Source organism: Taeniopygia guttata, chromosome 1 (genome assembly GCF_048771995.1).
Source record: "Taeniopygia guttata chromosome 1, bTaeGut7.mat, whole genome shotgun sequence".
In the NCBI taxonomy this organism is placed as follows: Eukaryota; Metazoa; Chordata; class Aves; order Passeriformes; family Estrildidae; genus Taeniopygia; species Taeniopygia guttata.
In genome coordinates, this window is record NC_133024.1 from 62,183,958 (window position 1) to 62,204,825 (window position 20,868).

Sequence of the window (20,868 nt, forward strand, 5' to 3'; positions counted from 1 at the left end):
GAAAGTAATAATACATCTGTTTTTAATTACCACAAGAGGGACTAAGAAAAAAAAAAATAAAACAACTAACATGATTAAGAGTGTGGGACAATTTCTCTGTGAGGAAAGGCTGAGGGAACTGGGATTGTTCAAGCCTTGACAAAACCTTCAGTGTGTGAAAGGAGGGTGAAAAGAGGAGCTAGGCTCTTTTCAGGGGGTCTAGTGACAGGACCATAGGCGATGGGCACAAACTAAAACATGAAAAGTCCCTCTGAACATCAGGAAACACTTCTTCACTATGAGGGTGGCCAAGCACTGGCACAGGTTACACAGGGAGGTTGTGCAGCGTCCATCCTTGGAGGTATTCAAAACTCATCTGGACTCAGTCCTGGACAATCTGCTCTAGGTAGTCATTTTGGGCAGGGGGGATGGAGAAGATGGCCTCCAGAGGCCACAGATTCATAGAAAGCTTTGGGCTGGAAAGGCATTTAAGATCATTTAATTCCAACCCTTCTACTGTGGTCAAGGATGCTACCCACTAGATCAGGTTGCTCAGGGCCCCATCCAACCTGGCCTTGAACACTTCCAGGGATGGGAAATCCAGAACTTCTCTGGGAAGCCTCTTGCATCTTCACAGTAAAGAATTTCTTCCTAACATGTAATCTGAATCTCTCCTCTTTTAATTTAAAACTGTTTTACCTTGTCTTATCACTATCTGTCCATGCAAAAAGTCACCCTCCCCTCTTTTTTATAAGCCCTCTTTACGTGCTGGAAGGTTGCAATGAGGTCTCCCTGGAGCCTTCTCTTCTTCAGTCTGAACAGCCCCAACACTCCTAGCCTGTCTCCAATAGGAGTGATGTTCCAGCCCTCTGACCACCTTCATGGCCCTCCACTGGACTTGCTCCAACAGGTCCCTGTCTTTTCTGTGTTGAAGACCTTAGAGGTGGATGCAGCACTCCAGTCTGGGTCTCACCAGAGTGGATCAGAGCAGCAGAATTCCCTCCCTCGCTCTGCTGGCCACACTGTTTTTGATGCTGCCCAGGATGCTGTTGGCTTTCTGCACTGCAATTGCACATTGCCAGCTCCTCTCCAGCTTTTTGTTCATGAGACCTCCTAAGTCCTTCTCTGCAGGGCTTCTCTCAATGAGTTCTTCTATTCTGTACTCATCTCTGGGATTGCCCCAATCCAGGTGCAGCACCTGGACATTGAGCCTTTGACCACAACTCTCTGGCTGCATCCATCCCACCAATTCCTCTCCACCTCAGACATTCTGTGATTCCATGAACCATAAATTATTAGAGCTGAGAAAACTATTTGACACTCCCACTGTCACACAGATTTCTCCCTAAATGAGCAAGTAAAACTCAAAACCCAGGTATGTAGGTATCGCCCTCATTAATTAGTCTTCTTGCTTCCAGGAACTCTTCACCATTATGTCTTGTCTCATCTTAATTAAGCTGTTACCTGTTGTCCTTCAGCTTCTTGAAGACTTTGTGTAAGATTCATACCTTCCAAGGGAGTGACCATGGACTCCTTCCCAAGTCAGTGGGCGAAGCATAAATTTCATAATCTAAAATAGTCTGGACTTCCTGTTCCCTAAAATAACTTGCCTCTTCCTCTGAACTCAGACAGTAATCTTCAAATGCTGAAGAAAGAAATGTGTTTTGAGTTCAGAGGTGTAAATCCAGCAAAGACCTATTCTGTAAGCATTCCACAAAGCAACTACTCTGCCAGGGAAGAGGAAAAAGAATAGGGGAGAGAAATCAATACCTGTTGCATCCTCCTTATGAGAGCTGTTGATTCAGAAATTAAATTTTAAGCCATGCTTGCTGGACATCCCAAAGACCTCTTCCAAATTACCTGCTTACATAGAGATGTCCTGGTAAAACCTACAGTCAGTGGTACTTAGGACAGTCAAAATATTAAAATAAAGACATCAGTAAAACAACCAATAAGTTTCTGAGTTTCTACATGTAAGTTTCACCCCCAAGGCTGAGTCTTCCTAAATGGAAAATTCAATCCAGGTAGGTAAGAACCAAATAACCATCATTTAAGATGGACTTTTCTCACTCTCACTACAGCAGAGCCTTTGTCTCTCTGTTTCTGGTTATAGCAGTGGCCACATAAATTAATGATTCATCATTTTCCAACCTGTACTCTTCTCATTCAGAAGACACAGGATGACTTTCACAAACATCCCTTACACCAACAAGACCTCAAAATGCACAGGTGTCCAGAACATGAATTAGATCATGCTGACTTCAAAGAAGCTGAAGGATCACAGGTTCTGGAAAGGTCTTGTTTAAAGAAACAAGGTTTGAAACTCCCACAAATTTTGGACAGCCTCAACTCTGCAAGAGACTGAAGAATTAATTATCTGGATCAAACTTCCCACATAAAGAATTTTATTATTTTTAAATGGAGAAGGGGGGGGGGGGGAAGAAGCATGTAACAATGTGACAGAATATGAGAAATGCTTTGGTTTGTTCTGTCAAAGTCTCTCCTGATCTAGAAAGTCTGGTAGTTTCATTCAATGCTTCCCAGACCTCGGAGATCAGGGTGAGTTCCTTTTGCTGTTCCAAGGATGACATTTTAGGAACATCCAGTCTTGACATTGATTGACACATCATTGGTAGTATTTTGAAAAAACAGACCCATTCAGTCTTACTGCTACACCGACCCTCTGATCTGTGCCTGTACTCTCCAATCAAGACAAAATAGACCAAAACGCATGTAAGACAGAGATAACCTGTGGGTAACAGTGGTAACTGTCCCTATGATCGTGTTCATGGGATCCTTTTGGGGACTGCGCCGGGCACAGCCTGTGTCGGACACCCTGCCCTCGGCCTCACAACAGCGACATGTTGCAGTCACAGTAACCTTACTTAGTTAAAGTAACACTAACCTTGCTGCACCCCATCAATAATGAGGGATTCACTGACAAGCGGGAGGTTACGGCAGGGCTGCAAGCCAGGACACCGGGCTCGTCGATGCTCATCCTCTCCTGGCCAACAAGAAGGGCCAGCATTTGCACAGGCAAAACTGGGGGGAGTGTGGGACACAGAAGAAACCCCATGCACCCGGGAGTCCTCCGCCTCCTCACAGCGCCCTCTCTTCCATCCTGCCCAAAGAATTCGAGGACGTCACTTGGAGAAGACGCAATGCAATTCAAGGAGCAGCACATGTTACGTCTGACTACACTGTGCCGGGAATGTGCTGCTGTCCGCTCTCTTCCGGCATCTCTGGGAAAAACGCTTCAGGCAGCAGCACGGAGCCCAACAACCCACTGCACTTCACGCCTTCCACGGGCGGCAGGCGCCGCAGGCTTCGTGTTTGCGGGGTGGGGCGAGTGGGGCGAGTGGGGCGAGGAGGGCGAGGAGGGCGAGGAGAAGGAGGCGGAGGAGGCGGGGAAGCAGGTGACGGAGGTGAAGGGGGAGGCGGGGGAGGCGGGGGAGGCGGAGGAGGCGGAGGAGGCGGAGGAGGCGGAGGAGGCGGAGAAGGCGGAGGAGGCGGAGGAGGCGGAGCAGGCGGAGCAGGCGGAGCCAGCGGCGGCGCCGCTCCCGCCCCTCCGCAGCGCTGCCGGCCGGGAGCCGCTGCCCGGCTTGTCCCGCCCCGCCGGCCGGGCCCCTCCCTTTCCGCCGGGAAGGCGCCGCGGCGCTGCTGCCCAAGATGGTGGCGGGAGGGCTGTGCCTGTGTGGGCTCCTCAGGTACGGGGCGCGGGGCGGCGCGTCCTGGCGGCAGGCAGGGCGGGCGGGGGCGGCCCTGACTCGGCCCGGCCGCGCTCCCACGGCCCCTGCCCGGCTCCGCGCTGTGCCGCGGGCTCCGATGGGTTAATGTGCTTTTCCGCCGCTCCCGGCCCCAAATGAAAGCGCTTCCTTATGTGTCAGTGGTGAGCCGCGGGTCGCTCCGTCGGTAAACGGGAGCGGCTGAGTGAGCGGTGCTCGTCGCAAGGCGGAGCGGCACGGCGGGAGGAGCCGGGCGCTGTCCCTGTGCGGCTCTGGGCCGGGAAACCTCCCGCTGCGGGGTTAGTCAGGGAGGCGGTGCCGGGCGGAGGGAGCACCTCGGACAGTGACTGAGAGCAGAGCAGACAGCTCTCTGCACGGAGAGGCTGCACAGAGCTGCTCTGGGCAGCTGGCATCGCTACTCATGCCACCTGGAATAGGTGATGCCTGGCCCCAATACCCTGGCACCAAAACAGTTTACAGTAGAGCGAACCAAACAGGAGATTGGGCTGAAAAAACCTCTTTAAAAATCTATTTGGAAGTCACTCTGCTGGTTGCGTATTGCCAGGTTGCTAAGGGCATGCAACTTTTACCAAGTGTGTAGAGCACGTGGATATAGATAACACATGAATAAAAAGTAATAAATGATTGCAAGATAACAGCAGGCGGAATAGAGACCTTTGGATAAACAAACCAGGGTAATGATTTCATTTCTGTAATTGTCAGTCATACACAGTAATGATTTCTGAGATTAGAAGAACGGAAGAAGTTTGTCAAACTCCCTCTAGCTCTACTTTCAAGTCCTTCTTGCTCAATGCCATACAGAGTAATTCATTTAAGCAATTACGTATTTTAAAATTTCTGGCTTGTTTCAGATTGCTGTGCTCATTGTTCCTCCCTGCATTATTTCTAAGTGGAATTTTGTGCATCTGCTTGGTGGTACTGCTGTGTGGAGTACGGCTCTGGATACAGAGGAAGAAACAGTTGAGCTCAGCAGGAAGAGATGGGAAGCAGCCACTGCTGGTGGCCTTTTTTCACCCCTATTGCAATGCAGGAGGTGGAGGGGAGAGAGTCTTGTGGTGTGCCATAAGAACGCTCCAGAAAAAGTAAGCATAAGTGTCTATCAAACACCATATTTCATTCTCAGCTTCTGTTGCTATTCTTTATGCATATGTTGGCATTTTACATGTTTAAGTCGGTGTCATTAATCTACTAGTCCTACTTTTTATTTTACATCTGAGTTTCCTGTGGTTGCATTCTACTTCATCCCTTTACATTTTTGTATTTCCTGCTGTAGCACCTGTCACTTTATTCCTTTCTTTCCTAGAGAAAACCTCTCCTTCCCCCTCAGTATTCCTCTACTGCTATAGAACTTTGTATAGTCATAACCCCTCAGTAGATAACTGATCATCTTTATACTTGCCTCTTGGTACAGGAGGTAAAACAAATTAATACCTAAAGTGGATTTAACATGGACACATCCATTGATTTGCCATCATTTGCATGTTGCTCATGCTGTGCACTAGACAGATATCTCCTGATGCAGAGCAAGGAATTCTGAAGGCTGTAGAATAATACTGAGCTCCTTTTATGTTTTACTCAAATTAAAATATTCCCTAGGCTCTCAGCCATATGTTTCTCTGCAGATCAGAAAAAAAAAACTGTGGAAGTATAAGGAAAAATACTATTTAATTAAAATCATTTCTGGGCCAGACATTTGTTCTCACATTATTCTTGAGTACTTTTAAGTGGATTATATTTTAGTTTCTTGCTGAAAAATATGAAGAGAAGAATATATTAAATTCTTTTTCTTTATTCTTACAGGTACAGAAATGTAACATGTGTTGTTTACACTGGTGATAGAGATGCCACTGAAGAAGAAATAGTAGAAGGCGCTTTCAGAAGATTCAATATTAAGTTAATCCATCCTGTGAAATTTGTATTTCTAAAAAAACGCTTCCTTGTGGAAGCTTCTCTTTATCCTCACTTCACTTTGCTGGGACAAAGTTTAGGATCAGTATTCCTTGGCTGGGAAGCTCTTCTAAAGTGTGCTCCTGATATTTATATTGACTCAATGGGTTATGCCTTCACAATTCCCCTCTTCAAATACCTGGGAGGTTGTCGCATTGGGTGCTACGTCCATTATCCCACTATCAGCACGGATATGCTCTCTGTGGTGAGGAACCAGGATACCAGGTTTAACAATGCTGCCTTCATTACAAGCAGTCCTCTCTTCAGCAAATTTAAACTTGTCTACTACTACTTCTTCGCTTTCATGTACGGGTTGGTTGGTTCCTGCAGTGATGTGGTTATGGTGAATTCTTCTTGGACGCTGAATCACATCCTTTCCCTCTGGAGAGCTGGGGCTTGCACTAGTGTTGTGTATCCACCATGTGATGTTCAGGCTTTCCTGGATATTCCACTGGAAGTGGAAAAGACCACCAGTGAATATTCCATTGTCTCTGTCAGCCAGTTCAGGCCTGAAAAAGATCATCCTTTGCAAATCAGAGCCTTTGCTAAATTGCTGAAAGAGAAGAGAGTGGGGCAGCAGCCATCACTGAAGCTGATCTTAATCGGCGGCTGTCGTAACCAGCGAGATGAAGAGCGTGTAAATAACCTGAAACGTCTGTGTGAAGAGCTGGGAGTTAGTGATGATGTGGTGTTCAGGATTAACATTCCCTTTGAGGAGCTGAAGAAACACCTGGCCGAGGCCACCATCGGCCTGCACACCATGTGGAATGAGCACTTTGGGATTGGTCAGTATGTTTCCTGAGTGTTCAGCGCTTGTCCCTAGGTGTCTAAGCACAGAGGTCTGCATGCCAAGCAGGTGTCCAGCTCCTGTTCCCATTGGAGGCATTGTAGCTGCAGTAAAGCCTGCAGGACCAGTGCAGATGTGGTGCAGATGATGCCCCACTAGGTGCTACTGTAGTGCAAGCTGAAGTGCTGTAATCATAGGCTGTTAATTCTGTGCATCCTCTGGTCACCTAAATACAGAGCTGTGCTGCCCAGGATGTCCTGCTGACCTCCAGTTGTCACCCTGCAAGGTCATGAGTCACCCTATTGTCCTTGAGTTAGGTTTGCCAAGCTTCCAGAGCTTCAAGAGGCTGCAACTGTTTCTCTTCCAGCACCTTAAATTGTGCCCTGGTGGCTCCACTGACTGCAAGGGGAGCTTAGAGACACTTCATGTGTAGACATCCCTGTTAGAGATTTTGGTTGTGTTTCATCTGCCTCAAATGCCACTTGAAATGTCCAGTGTAGGTCATGGGGCTTCAGCTGCTGTTTCAGGGGTGTGTGTCTCCCACAGATCCTGTCTGGTACAAATAAGCCCTGCGTAGATGCCACCAGGTACCTTTGGCCATCTCATTACATTAAGCATCTCTGCTGAGGTAGATGTATGAAGCCCTTAAATTGGTGGGTGTAGCATGGAACAGAATGCCAGAGAGGAGTTGGGACCCAGAATTAAGGTATGGGGCTCCGTTTATTTGGATTAGATTAGTCCTGACCTTGAAAGGGAGCGCCAGGTTGTCCATTTGTTATAAATCTACAGCAGTCAGGTAAGTTAGTAGCCAAGCAGATGGATGCTATACTCTGCTATAATGTGACTAAACTGTAGTTAATGTCTTCAGACTTCAGGAGAAAGCAGGTTAAGTATGAGGAGTAGTAGTTTATGGTCTGTAGGAGCTTGGTATAAATAAATTGAAGTGTCTCTCAGAAGCAACGGCAAAATATTGGAAATTATGTCTTTTTTTTCTCCCACAAAACAGTTTAGTTAAATTTTTTTTTTAAGTGATATAATCACACTATGATTTTGAATTTGAGCAGGATTTAACGTTCATCTAACAGGCTTTTTATGTGTAAAAAAACATATTCCAAAACTTTGGAGCACTATTTATAGTAGGCAATGTTTGAACTGAGGGCATTTATAACAACCAAATCAGAACTGAGGCATTTCTGAGGTCTGTTCTGGAACCATGGAGGAGAATTGAAGTTGCTGAACATTATACTTTGCTCCTATCCCACAGCTTTTGGCTGATTCCCATTTCATTAAAATTTCTTCCATCAAAAATACAGATGTAAGGTAACAATTTTTACTAGTGCCCAGCTGAGTTGTGAGAAGCTATAAAGATTTGTTCATCTGCAAAATAGTGAACTTCTGAATATTTTCTGATTGAAATGTGCAGTCAAATTTTTTTCATTATCTTTCCAAACGTTTAAAATCAGGTATGTTATAAGATCCACAAATTAACCAGTTGTCTCTGATACTTAATTTCAATTTTATGTTTTTAAGAGAAAGTGTCATTTCAGTCCCTAGAACTGAAAATTTTAAATTTGTACTTCTTATGGGACCATATTCACTGTTTTTTCCAGTTGAATTTGGAATAGCAGTCTGTAGTGAATTTTACTGTTGGTTTAACTTTCCAGTGTTTTACAGAGGGTCAAAGCACCCAAAGCAGTGATGTGCAGACTCATATCAGCATTTTTGTCTCTCTTACAGGAGTAGTTGAATGTATGGCAGCTGGCACAGTTATCCTGGCTCACAATTCTGGTGGCCCCAAATTAGACATCGTGTTACCCCATGAAGGACGTGTTACAGGCTTCCTAGCAGAAGACGAGGACAGTTATGCTGAGACAATGGCTTACATATTTTCTTTGTCTCCTGAGAAAAGACTGGAGATCAGAGAAAATGCTCGTCGCTCTGTGCACAGGTTTTCTGACCAGCATTTTGAAGACACATTCCTGTTATCTGTGGAGCCGTTATTTAAATAAGTGTATATAAATAAAAATGAACATGAGTTAAATTAACTTTTTATATTTGACTGTATGGCACATGTAAATATATCTTAAGCTCTGATTCCTTGGTTCCATTAAATAAAAGGTTGTTTTTCTTTCTGTCAAGCTGTCTGCTTTATGTAACAGAGACTTTTTTTTCCTGGGGAAGAAATGCTTCTGTGTTAACTACATGAGAGTATGGTGCACTTAAAAACCATCTGGAGTCACAAATCATGATAGTGCTTCAGAAACAGAACTACATCAAGAAGTTCTTTTGTTTATCAAGAACCTCTTTTATTATTGAATATTTTCAGTCTTCACCTGTTTCATGACTCTCTTTTGAAGTCAACATTTTTGTTTTATAGCCTTTGTACCCAGAATGTTTATTTTTCCAGAATCTACAGTATGCCTGTATTTGGTACTGCACCTCAAATCCGGTGATCAGTTTTGGGCCCCTTGGTTCAGGAAGGACGTTGAGATGCTGGAGCCATGTCCAGAGAAGGGCCTGGAGAAAAGGAGGCTCAGGGGTGACCTTACCACTTTCTACAACTGCCTGAAAAGGGGGTGGAACAGGTGGGGGTCAGTCTCTTTTCCCAGTAACAAGTGATAGGAGAAAATGACCTTAAGTTGCACCAGGGGAGGTTTATATTGGCTGTTAGGAAAAATTTTGACATAGAAAAGGTTGTCAAGCATTGGAACAGACTGCGCTGGGAAGGGGTGGACTCACCATCCCGGGAGGTATCTAAAAGACATGGCACATAGGGACATGGTTTAGTGGTGGACATGGCAGTGTTAACAGTTGGATTCTAAGATCTTTTCCAACATAAATGATTCTTTGAAAAAAACTGCTAAAATCAGACTACAGACTGTGGTTTTCCCTTTATTTAAGATTCACTTGGGTTGTATGACATTTTTTAATGTGAAAAAAATACGGTTGGAAGAACCTGCATACCTACATGTTTTATTAGGAACTGGGCAATGCACAATTCTCATGGCGCTAATAAAGCCTTTTACTGCTGCTATATAAAACTCCAGAGCAGCTGATGTCACTACGTAGGGTCAGTACTATGTAAATGGAACTGTAGATTACAAAGCTGTGCTGGCAGTACACATTGATTATGAAAAGCTGGAAGAGATTCTTAAAACAAGGAGCTGATTTATCTAGGGAAATAAAATACATGAACTTGGAGAGTCTCTTACATGATACAAAAATGGTTAAATGGAGTACACAATCTGAAACTTGCTCAAGCAAGACTTGTCAGGTATGTTCAGGTGGTTAATAATAATAGATGAAACAGCATTTCAGTCTGGATGAGGATTTTTCAATGTTCAGACATCTGAAAAGTACCCTGATTTGTTTTTCCTTTAAAGAATCACAGCCTTACATTAGTTTTAATTCTTTTTCATGATGTGCATCAACACCAAATTACCCATGATTATTTTCTAAATCATTATCAAATTTTCCAAGTTTGTCAGGTAAAGTCATCTTCTCTTCATCTGTTTGACCTTTATTTATTGAAAAGATGCGAGTCTCTTCCGCTGGAGAAGTTGACAATTTTTCCAGAGATTCCTCCAGCTCATGTCTGAGTTCATCTTCAGAATCTTCAAAATTTCTGCACAGTAAAACCAGAGAATTATATTAAATAAATACAATTTTATAGCAAACCTTTCTCCATTCAAGGACTCCTTAAACACTTTGAAATAATACACAAGTGACACACCTAATGTGAACTGTTTCTTCTGTCTCTGTCAGATTGTTTACCTGTATTTAAAAGGCAAGAGAAAAGAGCTGCAAGGCCATATTAATATTTCTGCTGTAATTTTTAATGACAGCATTTTCTGTGACAAATTACAGAATTAAAAGTTAAATTAGCAGACTCCGTAAGCTTTATTTATGAATTTTTAAGAATACAGAAAAACTTCAGGCAGTGCAACCTAAAAAACTGTCCACTTGTGTGGATTTTTCTCCAGATGTGCTTGACTTACGTGTCTTCACCATCTGATCTTGGCTCAAGTCTACCTTCATCAACATCAACAGCAGAGTATATTTCTGAATCATCTTCCTTGTTTTTTTCTGGAGGCAACAGAGTAAATCTCCCCTCTGTAAAGAAAGAGAAACTTTCCTTCAGTTATATAGTAGAAAACTATAAAAGTATGTGTAAAGGAATAGTAAATAAATAAATGCTTGAAGTGTTTTGTTGTTGTTCAAATTACAACAATGTAAATGTCACACTTCTGTTGATGCAAAGTAAATGTAATTTTCTAAACAGTGTTACCTTAGGAAAGTGGGCTGCAGTGTAGGTGAGTTTGAATCAATTGCAGTGTCGGCTGTCTCAGCATGGACCCTATTTTAAAGTCACCACTGTCATTTAAGTCACCATGTATGTATTTGTATAAATGCTTTTTACAGGGTTCTTCAACCTCAGCAGTTGCAGGGGCTAGCTCCAGGTTTGTGGTACCTACCAGCCTCTTGGCAGTAGTAGCTTTCTCTGTCTACCCAAGAAAAGGTAAGAATTACATATGAAGGTAACAACCAGTGAGTAGGGCTTTCCCTTTTCCCTGCTTTTGAAAATGGCAACATCCTGGAAGAGGCCTCTCAGTGGTTCAGGGACAGAGCAGAAGATCTGTCCCTGCTTTTCTAGATTGCCAACTGCTTCAAAATGTTGTTTCTCATCACAGACCCTCTGCCAAGGGTTGAAGAAATATTACACTAAAGAAAAGCATCCTACCTTCCTCAAAACAGATAAAAGAATCATCAGACAGCTCTGCTTTTGCTAGGATGCTCAGGAGTGTCTCTGGTGGTGTCTGTTTCCACTGCTTCCTGTTTTCCGGGATGTCTTCAGGCAGAATAACATGGTGAGCTGAAGAACAGCAAGGTTCTCAGGTCACTAAAGTATTACTGTAGCTTGGCACTGTCTTTTGTCAGATTCACACTTCCAGGTCTCAACACTGATTTCTTCCTTTTGTGTAATTCTGGAATATATATATTTTTTTCCTTTATGGAATACTCCTGATTTTTCTATAAGTACTTGATCTGATGGATAGGGAAAAAATGGTCTGGACTACTCATCACTAAAAATGTTTAACATTGGTTTTAATGCTTAAGTAACTTCTTATTAAACCTGGATTAGGCAGGTGCAGCTTCCCTGAGCAGTCCCTGCTCTGAAACTTGTTGGCTTCTTGATTTGAAAGAGCTTTAAAAAAGTTCCTGTTTCTTTGTGCCCAGTGGTCTTTCATTTAAGGCAGAATGAACAAAAGGTCATGTATTAATAATATTCTGCTTTGTCTTTACTATCCATGCAAGCTCTTTAGGTTATTTTTGTCTATCTTGGGTGTGTGGAACATGCTGGAATGCTGGAAGAGCTCCTTGTTTGCAGAAACCAGTAACTGGAGATACTTGTCTGCCTGGGAATGTACACAGTGGTACTGTAAGAACCCTAGGGACTTTTCTCAAGTGAAGCATTACCACAGCCACTGCAGGGTGAGGTGGCACTTGTGACAGTGGTGGCACCACCGCTGTGTGCAGAGAGAAAACAGAACTCCACCACGTTCCAGGACGGCACTGGCACTCACTGCCCTTGTTCCTGTGTGCCGTCAGCTCAAGGCCTGAGAAAGCAGTGATGATTAATTGAATAGATTGGCATTTTGAGCCAGGCCACAGACTGATTCATAAAACACAGTGCTCTTGATAAGTATGAGCAACACACCATGTTTGCAGTGTTAGAAGGGAAAGTGACAACTGTTTTCTATAGTTTAACATGTCCAATAATCTCTGCTGTTACAAAGTCCTGCAATTAAAAGCCTGCTGGATCATGTGAACATTCAGGTATGGATGAATTCAGTCTGAATTTTAGGTACTCACTGAAAGCCAGAACTTTCTCACCAAGTTCATTTCCAGCCATAGTAGTACATGCAGATGTGACATCAGCACCAGCTAAAAGATTCAGTAGTGTCTGAGGGGCTCCAGGTTCCCAATGTTTTCTCGGTTTTTTCGTATCATGTATGGACTCTAAGGGGAATAAAAAGAAGAGGCAAAGTTCTTTGGATTTTTTTGAAAAGTACATGTCTGTGTGATTATAATATTATGTGATATAAAGAAAGAACTCACGAGATAAACTTGCTATAGCTTGAGTTACTGAATTTACCTAATTCCTATGTAATTTTCAGGATTAATACTCAGCATTGCATTTCCCCAGTAAATACCTTTTGGGTAGTCACACAGTTTTTCCAAAGCTCTGTCTGTATGATTTTCATAAACTTCCACCAATTTCTCCTTAAGATTCTCACCATCCACAAAAGTTAAAGTTTCATTGAGTTTATCTAATACCTGAAAAAACAATAAGTTGCTCTGGAAACAGTAAATAAATACAGTACAATAGCTAATCCCTTCTCATTTTACTGTGTTTGCCAGCCAATCTCATGTATGCCCAGGAAAATTGTGTAACAAAAAGTGACGCAGCAGGACTCAGAAGCCACATTGTGATTTGTGGGCCTCACAGAGATGTGAAACAATAGAATGACAAAGTAGTGCTTTATAAATTAAATATATATATACTAGTAATAAATTTTTTGTTGCTGTTAGGAATTTTTTAAATTATAATACATTAATAAAAATCTTAATAGGTAGCTATTACATGCTGATAAGCCAAAAATATAATTTTACTAAATGAAAACATAATATTGTCTGTAGTTGTTCTTGCATTGTGATACAATACTGTTTAACTTTTGAAAAGAAGCAGAAATGTACTAAAACAACCTACAAATTAAATTTAGAATTTGCAGACTGACTCAGTTTTTAGATAAGTTCTTCCTCTCAAGCCCATTTTAGAAAATTTAAATATCTGCACTCCTTCATATTTTTCCATGGAAAGACTGACCCGAGTATCACCCAATTTTCTTCTAAGCAATTATCCTCTTATAGAAGAGCAGACATATGCAGCATGACAACAAATCTTCAATAGGAAGCTTCATTATGACAAAGGCAGAGGATGATGGTAATGGAAAAAAAATCTTAGATAATGGAGCTGTCATGGTTCCAGATTTCTAATGTAAATGCTGTGAATATAACTAAAATATACCTCTGCTTCTTGAGTGCTGTCTTCCTCAGGAAAACATACATCTAAATTAATTTCAAATTTTACTCCTCCCTAAAGAAAATTCATGTTATTAATTCATTCTAATAAATAAAAGCATTTAATTAAAAGTACACAGATTATATGGAACTACATATTTGAAAATTATTCTTCTATTGAAAATAACTTCTATTTAACAACATTTTTCTTCTGCTTAAGAAGATCAAAGTTGAACACACTGGACAAAAATAGCCTTCCTTAAATATAATACTTTTCCTTTAGTGATCTTTTAAAATTACGGCATCCACTTTTGATTTTAAGGGCCTTTGATAAACATTTAATTCAAATTGTTGTAATAGACAGAGTTGGTTCTTACAGCTGATTGTCAACCAGAATTAAAACTGAATAATGTACTTCTTCCATGCAATACTTCATAACAGACTCTCAGTCCACTTCACAATCATCTTATGGTTAGAAACATTCTTGGTACCTTATGTGCATTTCTAATTCAATTCCCATCTCCTTCTATGATTTAAAAAGCCATATACGAAATCACATTTTATAACAAAATATTTTAAATTAACATTCTGACTTGAATTACTTAGACTTTGAATAAACATCAGTTCCCATGCACTACTAGCACAGTTTGATATAAGGAGGAGGAGGTAGAGATTGATTACTAGGTGGGAATATCTAAAGGGAATATCCCTCACATGGTCAGAAAAGCTCATTTATTTTCTTCTGATATAAACTTTTAACAAACAGAAAACCAGCCCTCTTAACTGACTCTCAAATAACTTCATTTCTAGACCTACCATAGTAACACACTAATTTGAAATGTACAGATATAATAAGAAAATTAAAAAAAAATACAACAGCAAAGATGGGTACTTTTGCATTCTGTCTCTTTTCTAATATTGTTTGGTCTTGCCTATCCTGGGTTCTGACTTGTTTAACATTTTCCTCCATATCCTGGAAGGAGAGAAAGAAAACCAGTTTGAATTACACTCTTTGTAACTGAATATGTGCATACCACATAAAGAAAGCAATTTCTTAAAGTAGCAAATAAAATAATGAATTTCCTTTACAAAGATCTTTAAAAATATTTCATTCATTACCAATTCTGGCTTATCAGGCAAAAAGAAAAACAGAAATTCTTGCATAAAGTGCAAGCCTCTGATTTTTCAAAGGCCCATGTTAGAAAGATACAGATCTGTGTCAAGATATAAATAATATATATTTTTATTTTTTATGATCACATGCAAGATGATTCAGACTAATTTCATTTTGGAAAACTTTAGAAGTGACTAAAATCAAGATTTTAGTGGAAACCTATGCCTGTAGAAAATATAGCCCTGCTTTTGCAGTATCTTGTTTTCTGGCAAGAGCTAAGAATATTTAATTACTCCTTTTATTTATTATATCTCCTGTAAGAAAGTGTCAGAGAAAAGCAAAGTAAATAATAGTATACAGCTTCTTCTGTGATCTGTGGCAATCAGCGCCTTCAGCCTCAGGAGACACCACAACAATTTAAAGATTTTATTTTTATGCAGTTGCTCCAAAAGACGGAGAGCCCATGAAACAAAGTGACACCAGGTAGGCCCAAAATCTAATGTTTCTTTTGCATTATCATGCATTTCCCATTAAATCACTGTGAATCTAAATTCTCTCCTAATTTGGCTGCCTATAACTCACTTTATTTCATCAATTGGTGTGAATTCATTTCAGTAAAAGTCAGCTCCAGGATCAGTGAGGAGGATACTACTGATTTTGGCAGATTTGTCCAAGAGAATGAATCAAAGACAGTATGGGACTTGCTCAGAAAGATCTATTTAGATGGAGATGGTACTGATACCTGAAGTGATTCTTCTCCTGTTTCAGATACATCTTTTTTTTCAGACTGGTGCTCAGCCTTTTCTTGCCTCACAAGATAGGTTTTATCTTGTATTTTCTGGTTCTCCTAAGGAATGTTTTTTTAAAATGCTCATTTCAACTCCTAATAAAGTATCTTAGCATAAAAAAATAAATATGTGTACCCATATGTCTGAGCTTTGTTACCTGGAGTACTCCTGCTCTGACTCTGAATTCTTTTATATCACTGTGGTATTCTTCCCGAATTTTCTGCAATTGTTTCAAATACTCCTATCACAGAACAGTAGGGTAGAATGTTTTTAATAAACCAAATATAGAAAGATTAAATGTATTTTTATATGTTCACATAAGACAGAAGTATCAGGTTTTTTTCTCTGCCACCCAAAAGCAAAACTATAAAAGTATATTGTTTCTCTGTTAAAAGATGGGAAAAGAATGGAAAAGAATTGATGACAGAAAAGAGAATCTGTTGAAAAAGAATTCTTATGCCAGGAATACTACTGTCAAGGAGTAGAAGAAGAGAGTTTTAGGCAGAGAGTTTAAGGAAGAGATTCATTTACCTGTTCTTTCATTTCATTCTTTCTAGACATGTTTTGCTGATGGTTTCTGAGATGCTCTTCCTTTGTTTTTTGCTGCTGTATTTGTTCATGATATGGGTCAGAAGAGGATGGTCGCAGTCCCTGTGGATGTACAAAGGAATCCCAGAGCAAATGAGTTTTCATTTAGAATCCTCTCCATCAGCGCTCACTTAATTCACTCTCTCTGTTCCACTGAAGAACGCAGTAAAGGCAAGTGTACGTTTTTGGAGGAAAAAGTCACAGTAGAATTTTACATTGTTACAGATTTGTATGAGGAAATAAAACCTCAGGATGAGCAGTGCAGAGCAGATCAGGGAATTTGCTAGAGCAAAACCTTCTACCTGACAGCGTTACAGTTTGCCATTCAAAATACATCAGTTCATCTTTGGATTTTCATTCTCCTTCTTTTCCAGATTTTATTCTGTGGTTCAACATTTACCTACCATCTGTTTTTCCACTTTAATCTTGTACTGCTGGGCTTCAAACCGCCTTTGAAGAAATTCTGCAGTCCTGAGAAAAGAATGCGATGTACATATACTACGTTTTATTTCACAAACTCTGCTACCTTTGCACAAATAATTCTCCATAGGTTCTACCACATATGACAAACAGAACTTTCTTTGTACTACATGAATATATAAATGTGGATGAAATATACATAAATATGGCACAACAGTAAAATAAGGAAACGTTCTTTCCAGGCATTCCCTTTCCTATTACTTCAGTTACTTAAGCCTTTCGAAAAGTGCAGCAAAGCCCTTCCACATTTTATTTAATAAATGGTATTGAAAGAATTAATTAAAACATAATTGATTTCCCTGGTCCTCAAAATGAGTGAAAATTGTCATAATCGAGGCAGTATATTCAGCAACCTTTTTATTGTTTTTCTTCACTGTTCCTATTTTGCGTAGTTTCTAAACTTTTCCTTTGCATTTTTGATACAAAATAACCATCAGTGACTTGCAAGCTCCCTGTTTCCCATTTATTTCATTTACTACCTTGGGAATCCACTTGTGCCACAGGGAGGCAAAACTGAATTGACTCTGTCCTTAAATAGGGCACCAGAAATTCAGGTCAGGAAAAATGTTCTAAATCTGAAGATCCGTAACTAAAACATTCTAAACACTGTTGTTGAGTGAAAATTAATGATTCTGTCAACTTTAAAGGAAAGCTTTGGAAGCATTCAAAATTTATTTCTCAACATTTTCAATGTTCATCTGCATCTAAAACGGCCAGTCACAGAATGGACAGGAAATCTCCTAAGGCTGTACCTCTACTTTGTAACAGAAAAGCTTTGAAGTAAATAAACTGCTAGAGAAAGGGTCTTTATATCTCAAACAGAAATAGAAGTGCTGCATGGGAAAAAAAAAAACAACAACACTTTCATGGCCTGCTCTCACTCTGTTCCCTTCACTGTAGAATTGCTTCTGATCTTTGTATTATTCTCATTCTGGTGTGAAAGACAGACAGTGTTTATCTTTGGTATAATCAGAGATTCTACAGAAAGCTTATGTTTTACTTTTTACCCAGTAAAAGACTGGGCTGAGACTTGGGAGACATTTTGACAATGAAATGTCAAACACCAGGTCAATTCTGATGGAATTTCTAGATGAACAGGAACAGGAATTGTGTTGTTGTGTAACAAACTTATGTAAAAAAAAAAAAAAAAAAACAAAATTTACCAAAGACGAAGCAGAAGAGGCATTCCCCTAAATCAGCAATGCCAGCATTACTTACTCAGGAAAGCTGATAGCTCAAAATACACAAGGCAGACATAAATAGAGTGACATGTTTACCAGTCGGGTGGTGGAGCTGGAGATGCAACTTGTCCTTTTAGTTTATAATAATCTTCAACTCTTTGGCTAACATGAGAAAGGTCATAAAGTGCATTAGCTTTCCTTTGTGGGCAGTTAAGCTTCTCACAGTAATGACCATAATGACCATGTACTTTAATGCTTCCTGGCCTTTCTGCCATATTAAATCTGGAGGTCTGTGGCTGAAAATACAATAGAGGATATTATTTTACCTGTATTCATTTGTATCAGCACAAGTTTGAATTAACCTCCTGTACTTCTCCCCAGTCTGAGTTGCATGGTATAGTTAGTGTAAGTTTTCCAAATATTTTCAAATTTAACCCAGAAACTTCCAAACTTCTCAGAGCTTATGTTATCTAACCATTGCCTTTTCCTTCTCCCTCATTCCATCAGCTCCTGTCATTAAGCAGCAGCCCACATTGTGAATGAGTCAGCATAGGGCTTTGTACTCTGTAGTGTCCTTGCCCTAGAGTCACTTCATTGTTCAGGAGCCTAAAACACTGAATTATTTCTAGAAGAGCCTCATTTTGTCATGTGATAGCAAGGGGAACTTGGGATGTAGTTCTGGACAGTACAGGCATTGATGGCTGCTTTCAGGGGAGCACTGTGCTGCTTCATTTCACATCCCTTTGATGACGTGCATGTGGGAGTTGGACTTTAATTTCTCAAAGTCCTTACTGTGATGAAACATCTCTGTATTTCTCCTTTGAGACAAGACTGTAATTTCCATTTCCCATAAGAACAATGGAGACAAGATGATCACCTAGCTGCCACCACAGGATAGAACTGTGGTCAGACATCCACAAACTTTTCCATTGTGGGAGACTATATGGTGCATGAGAAAAAAAGTTAAATTTTGTTTACTTTCTTACATAAATGTAAATGAATTTAAGTATCACTTTCACAGATGGCTAATATATTAACTATTCCTCCCCATTTTCCTTCACAGATACACTGAAAATAGGCTCATGTACCTGTGGTACAGTCCAGATTACCATAGAATATAAATTCATATCTGTGTAAGAAGAAAGTTTCCAACTGTCAGCAAAGTTCCCGAGGAAGAAGTATTTATCTCGTTCCTCAGTGCAGTAGATTTTACAGTCTGGTTTCCAGAAGTATGGAAATCCCAAGCAGTAGGGAGAACAAGCAGACTATCCAAATAAACGCCAGGGGACTGAGAACTGTGACTAGTGAAGCAGGCACCAGGAAATCATGCTTGACCAACTCACTAACATTCTACAATTAAATGATTGGCTTGACAGACAAGGGGAGAGCAAGGGGACATTTCCTATTAGGCAACTGCCTTCACGGAGGTGTTTGACACTGTCTGCCATAAAATCCTCATAAAGAAGCTGATGAATTGAGGGCAGGATGAGTATGCAGGTGAAATTGCTTGAAAAGTGGCCCAGAGGGTAGTGATCACAGGGTGAAGCACAGTTGAAGGCCAGTAACTAGAGTTCAACACCTTCACTAATGATTTAGATCACGGGGCAGAGGGGCCAGAGTGCACTCTCAGCAGGTCTGCTGATAACCCAAACTGGGAGGAGTGGCTGATACACCAGAGGGTTGTACTGCCATCCAAAAGGACCACAAAAGGCTGGAGAAATGGGATGACAGAAATTTCATGGAGTTCAGCAATGGAAGTGCAAAGTCCTGCACCCTGCACATGCTGGGAGCCATCCAGCTGGGAAGCAGCTTGGCAGAGAAGAAGAAGTTGGGGCCTAGTGAACAGCAAGTTGACCATTAGCCAACAATGTGCCCATGCTGAAAAGGTGAATGACATCCTGGCCTGCATTGGCAAAAGTATTCCCAGCAGGTCAAGGGAGGTGATCTTTTTGCAATAGCACTTGTGAGGCCACACATGAAATGTTGTGTCTAATTCTGAGCTCTCCAGAACAAAAGAGACAGTTAAAAACTTGAAAAAGTCCAGTGAAAGGCCTGGAGCATTATTCCTACGAGGAAAGGCTAAAATAGCTCAGACTGTTTAGCCTGAAGGTGGGATCTTATCAATGGCTGTAGGTGCCCTGAAGGGAGGGTGCAAAGAGAATGGAGTCAGACTTTCTTTCCACTGGTACCTAGTGACAGAACCAGAGGCAATGGGCAAAAACTGAAACACAGAAGGTTCCCTCTGAACATCAGAAAATATATTTTTCACTGTGAGGGAGGGTGATTCAGGGTGAGGCACAGGTTTCCCAAACAGGATTTAGAGTCTCCATCTTTGGACATATTCATCAGCCAACTAGACATAGTCCTGGACAACTGGATCTAGATGACCCTGCCTGAGCAGGGGTGTGCACAAGGTGATGACCAGAAATCCTTTTCAACCTCAACCATTCTGTGATTCTGTGAATCCTGAAACAACATCTTTAAAGTATGTCACTATGCAAGTGTCCCTGAAACCCTGCACAGTGTTTATTTGGATGTTGAAAGAATGTGGAAATGTTCCCAGTGTAGGTCACAACACTGTGGACAAAATTCTGCCTTTGATTATAGCAGTGCACAGTGAAAGGAAACCACCTTTCCAACTTAATCCATCTCTGGATTTGCATTGGCACAAATGTAACTGTGAGGAAAACGAAGTCCTGTGTTCCACATAGGGCCACTATTAGTCATAGTCAGTGTTAGTGATGTCTTGATGGGTGCAGTTTTGGGAATTCCACATTCCCTATCAGCAGTTAAGCTCATGTAACTGCAGTGTGCAGATCTGGGGGCTCCCAGATCCTAAGTGTGCTGTGCTTATGTTCACCAGTATTCAAGGTACTACTGCATGCTCTTAAAGATAAACACAAATGTGTGCAGTGATGCTAAGAAAGAAGCTGGGCATAGCATACAGCTGATACCCTGCCTGAGGAAAGGAGGGGGTGGAAAACAAGCGAGAGACAAAGTGGTTGTGAAAAACTAGGCTTGCATCTGGGAGAAGGCTGTCAGTAACAAGTATCTGAGGCAATGGCAGTGAATACTGGTGATTTTGCCCATGAATGAGCTGTCAGAAGGGTTGAAGTAAAGGATCAGTGTATTTGCTTCTATGGCAAAAAATGCAAACACAGAGCTTATTTGCCTT

At 41.0% G+C, this 20,868-nt stretch overlaps 2 protein-coding genes across 12 annotated transcripts in view; one reads left to right on the plus strand and one right to left on the minus strand.

Moving 5' to 3' along the window:
- Window positions 1–3,526: 3,526 nt before the first annotated feature.
- On the plus strand, window positions 3,527–8,597 carry ALG11 (ALG11 alpha-1,2-mannosyltransferase). Its single transcript, XM_012569721.5, has 4 exons — window positions 3,527–3,686; window positions 4,577–4,807; window positions 5,526–6,457; window positions 8,197–8,597. Exons 1-4 carry the CDS (start codon window positions 3,649–3,651, stop codon window positions 8,466–8,468), a joined length of 1,473 nt encoding a protein of 490 aa, XP_012425175.5. The 5' UTR covers window positions 3,527–3,648; the 3' UTR covers window positions 8,469–8,597.
- Window positions 8,598–9,335: 738 nt separating this feature from the next.
- Window positions 9,336–20,868, minus strand: part of NEK5 (NIMA related kinase 5) — a 28,530-nt gene continuing 16,997 nt past the window's right edge. For 3 of the 11 annotated variants that reach the window (XM_041716291.2, XM_072929448.1, XM_041716297.2), the window contains 12 exons: window positions 17,790–17,989; window positions 16,437–16,503; window positions 15,976–16,095; window positions 15,602–15,685; window positions 15,399–15,503; window positions 14,435–14,515; window positions 13,550–13,618; window positions 12,675–12,798; window positions 12,355–12,480; window positions 11,201–11,332; window positions 10,458–10,572; window positions 9,336–10,084 (listed from right to left, as the gene is read on the minus strand). In XM_041716291.2, the coding sequence (XP_041572225.2) occupies window positions 9,898–10,084; window positions 10,458–10,572; window positions 11,201–11,332; window positions 12,355–12,480; window positions 12,675–12,798; window positions 13,550–13,618; window positions 14,435–14,515; window positions 15,399–15,503; window positions 15,602–15,685; window positions 15,976–16,095; window positions 16,437–16,503; window positions 17,790–17,989 (1,410 nt within the window). In that variant the 3' untranslated portion in view covers window positions 9,336–9,897. Of the gene's footprint in view, window positions 10,085–10,192; window positions 10,234–10,277; window positions 10,573–11,200; window positions 11,333–12,354; window positions 12,481–12,674; window positions 12,799–13,549; window positions 13,619–14,434; window positions 14,516–15,398; window positions 15,504–15,601; window positions 15,686–15,975; window positions 16,096–16,436; window positions 16,504–17,789; window positions 17,990–20,868 lie in introns of those variants that run through there. The other 8 variants (XM_072929457.1, XM_072929449.1, XM_072929447.1 and 5 more) reach the window with 8 other exon arrangements.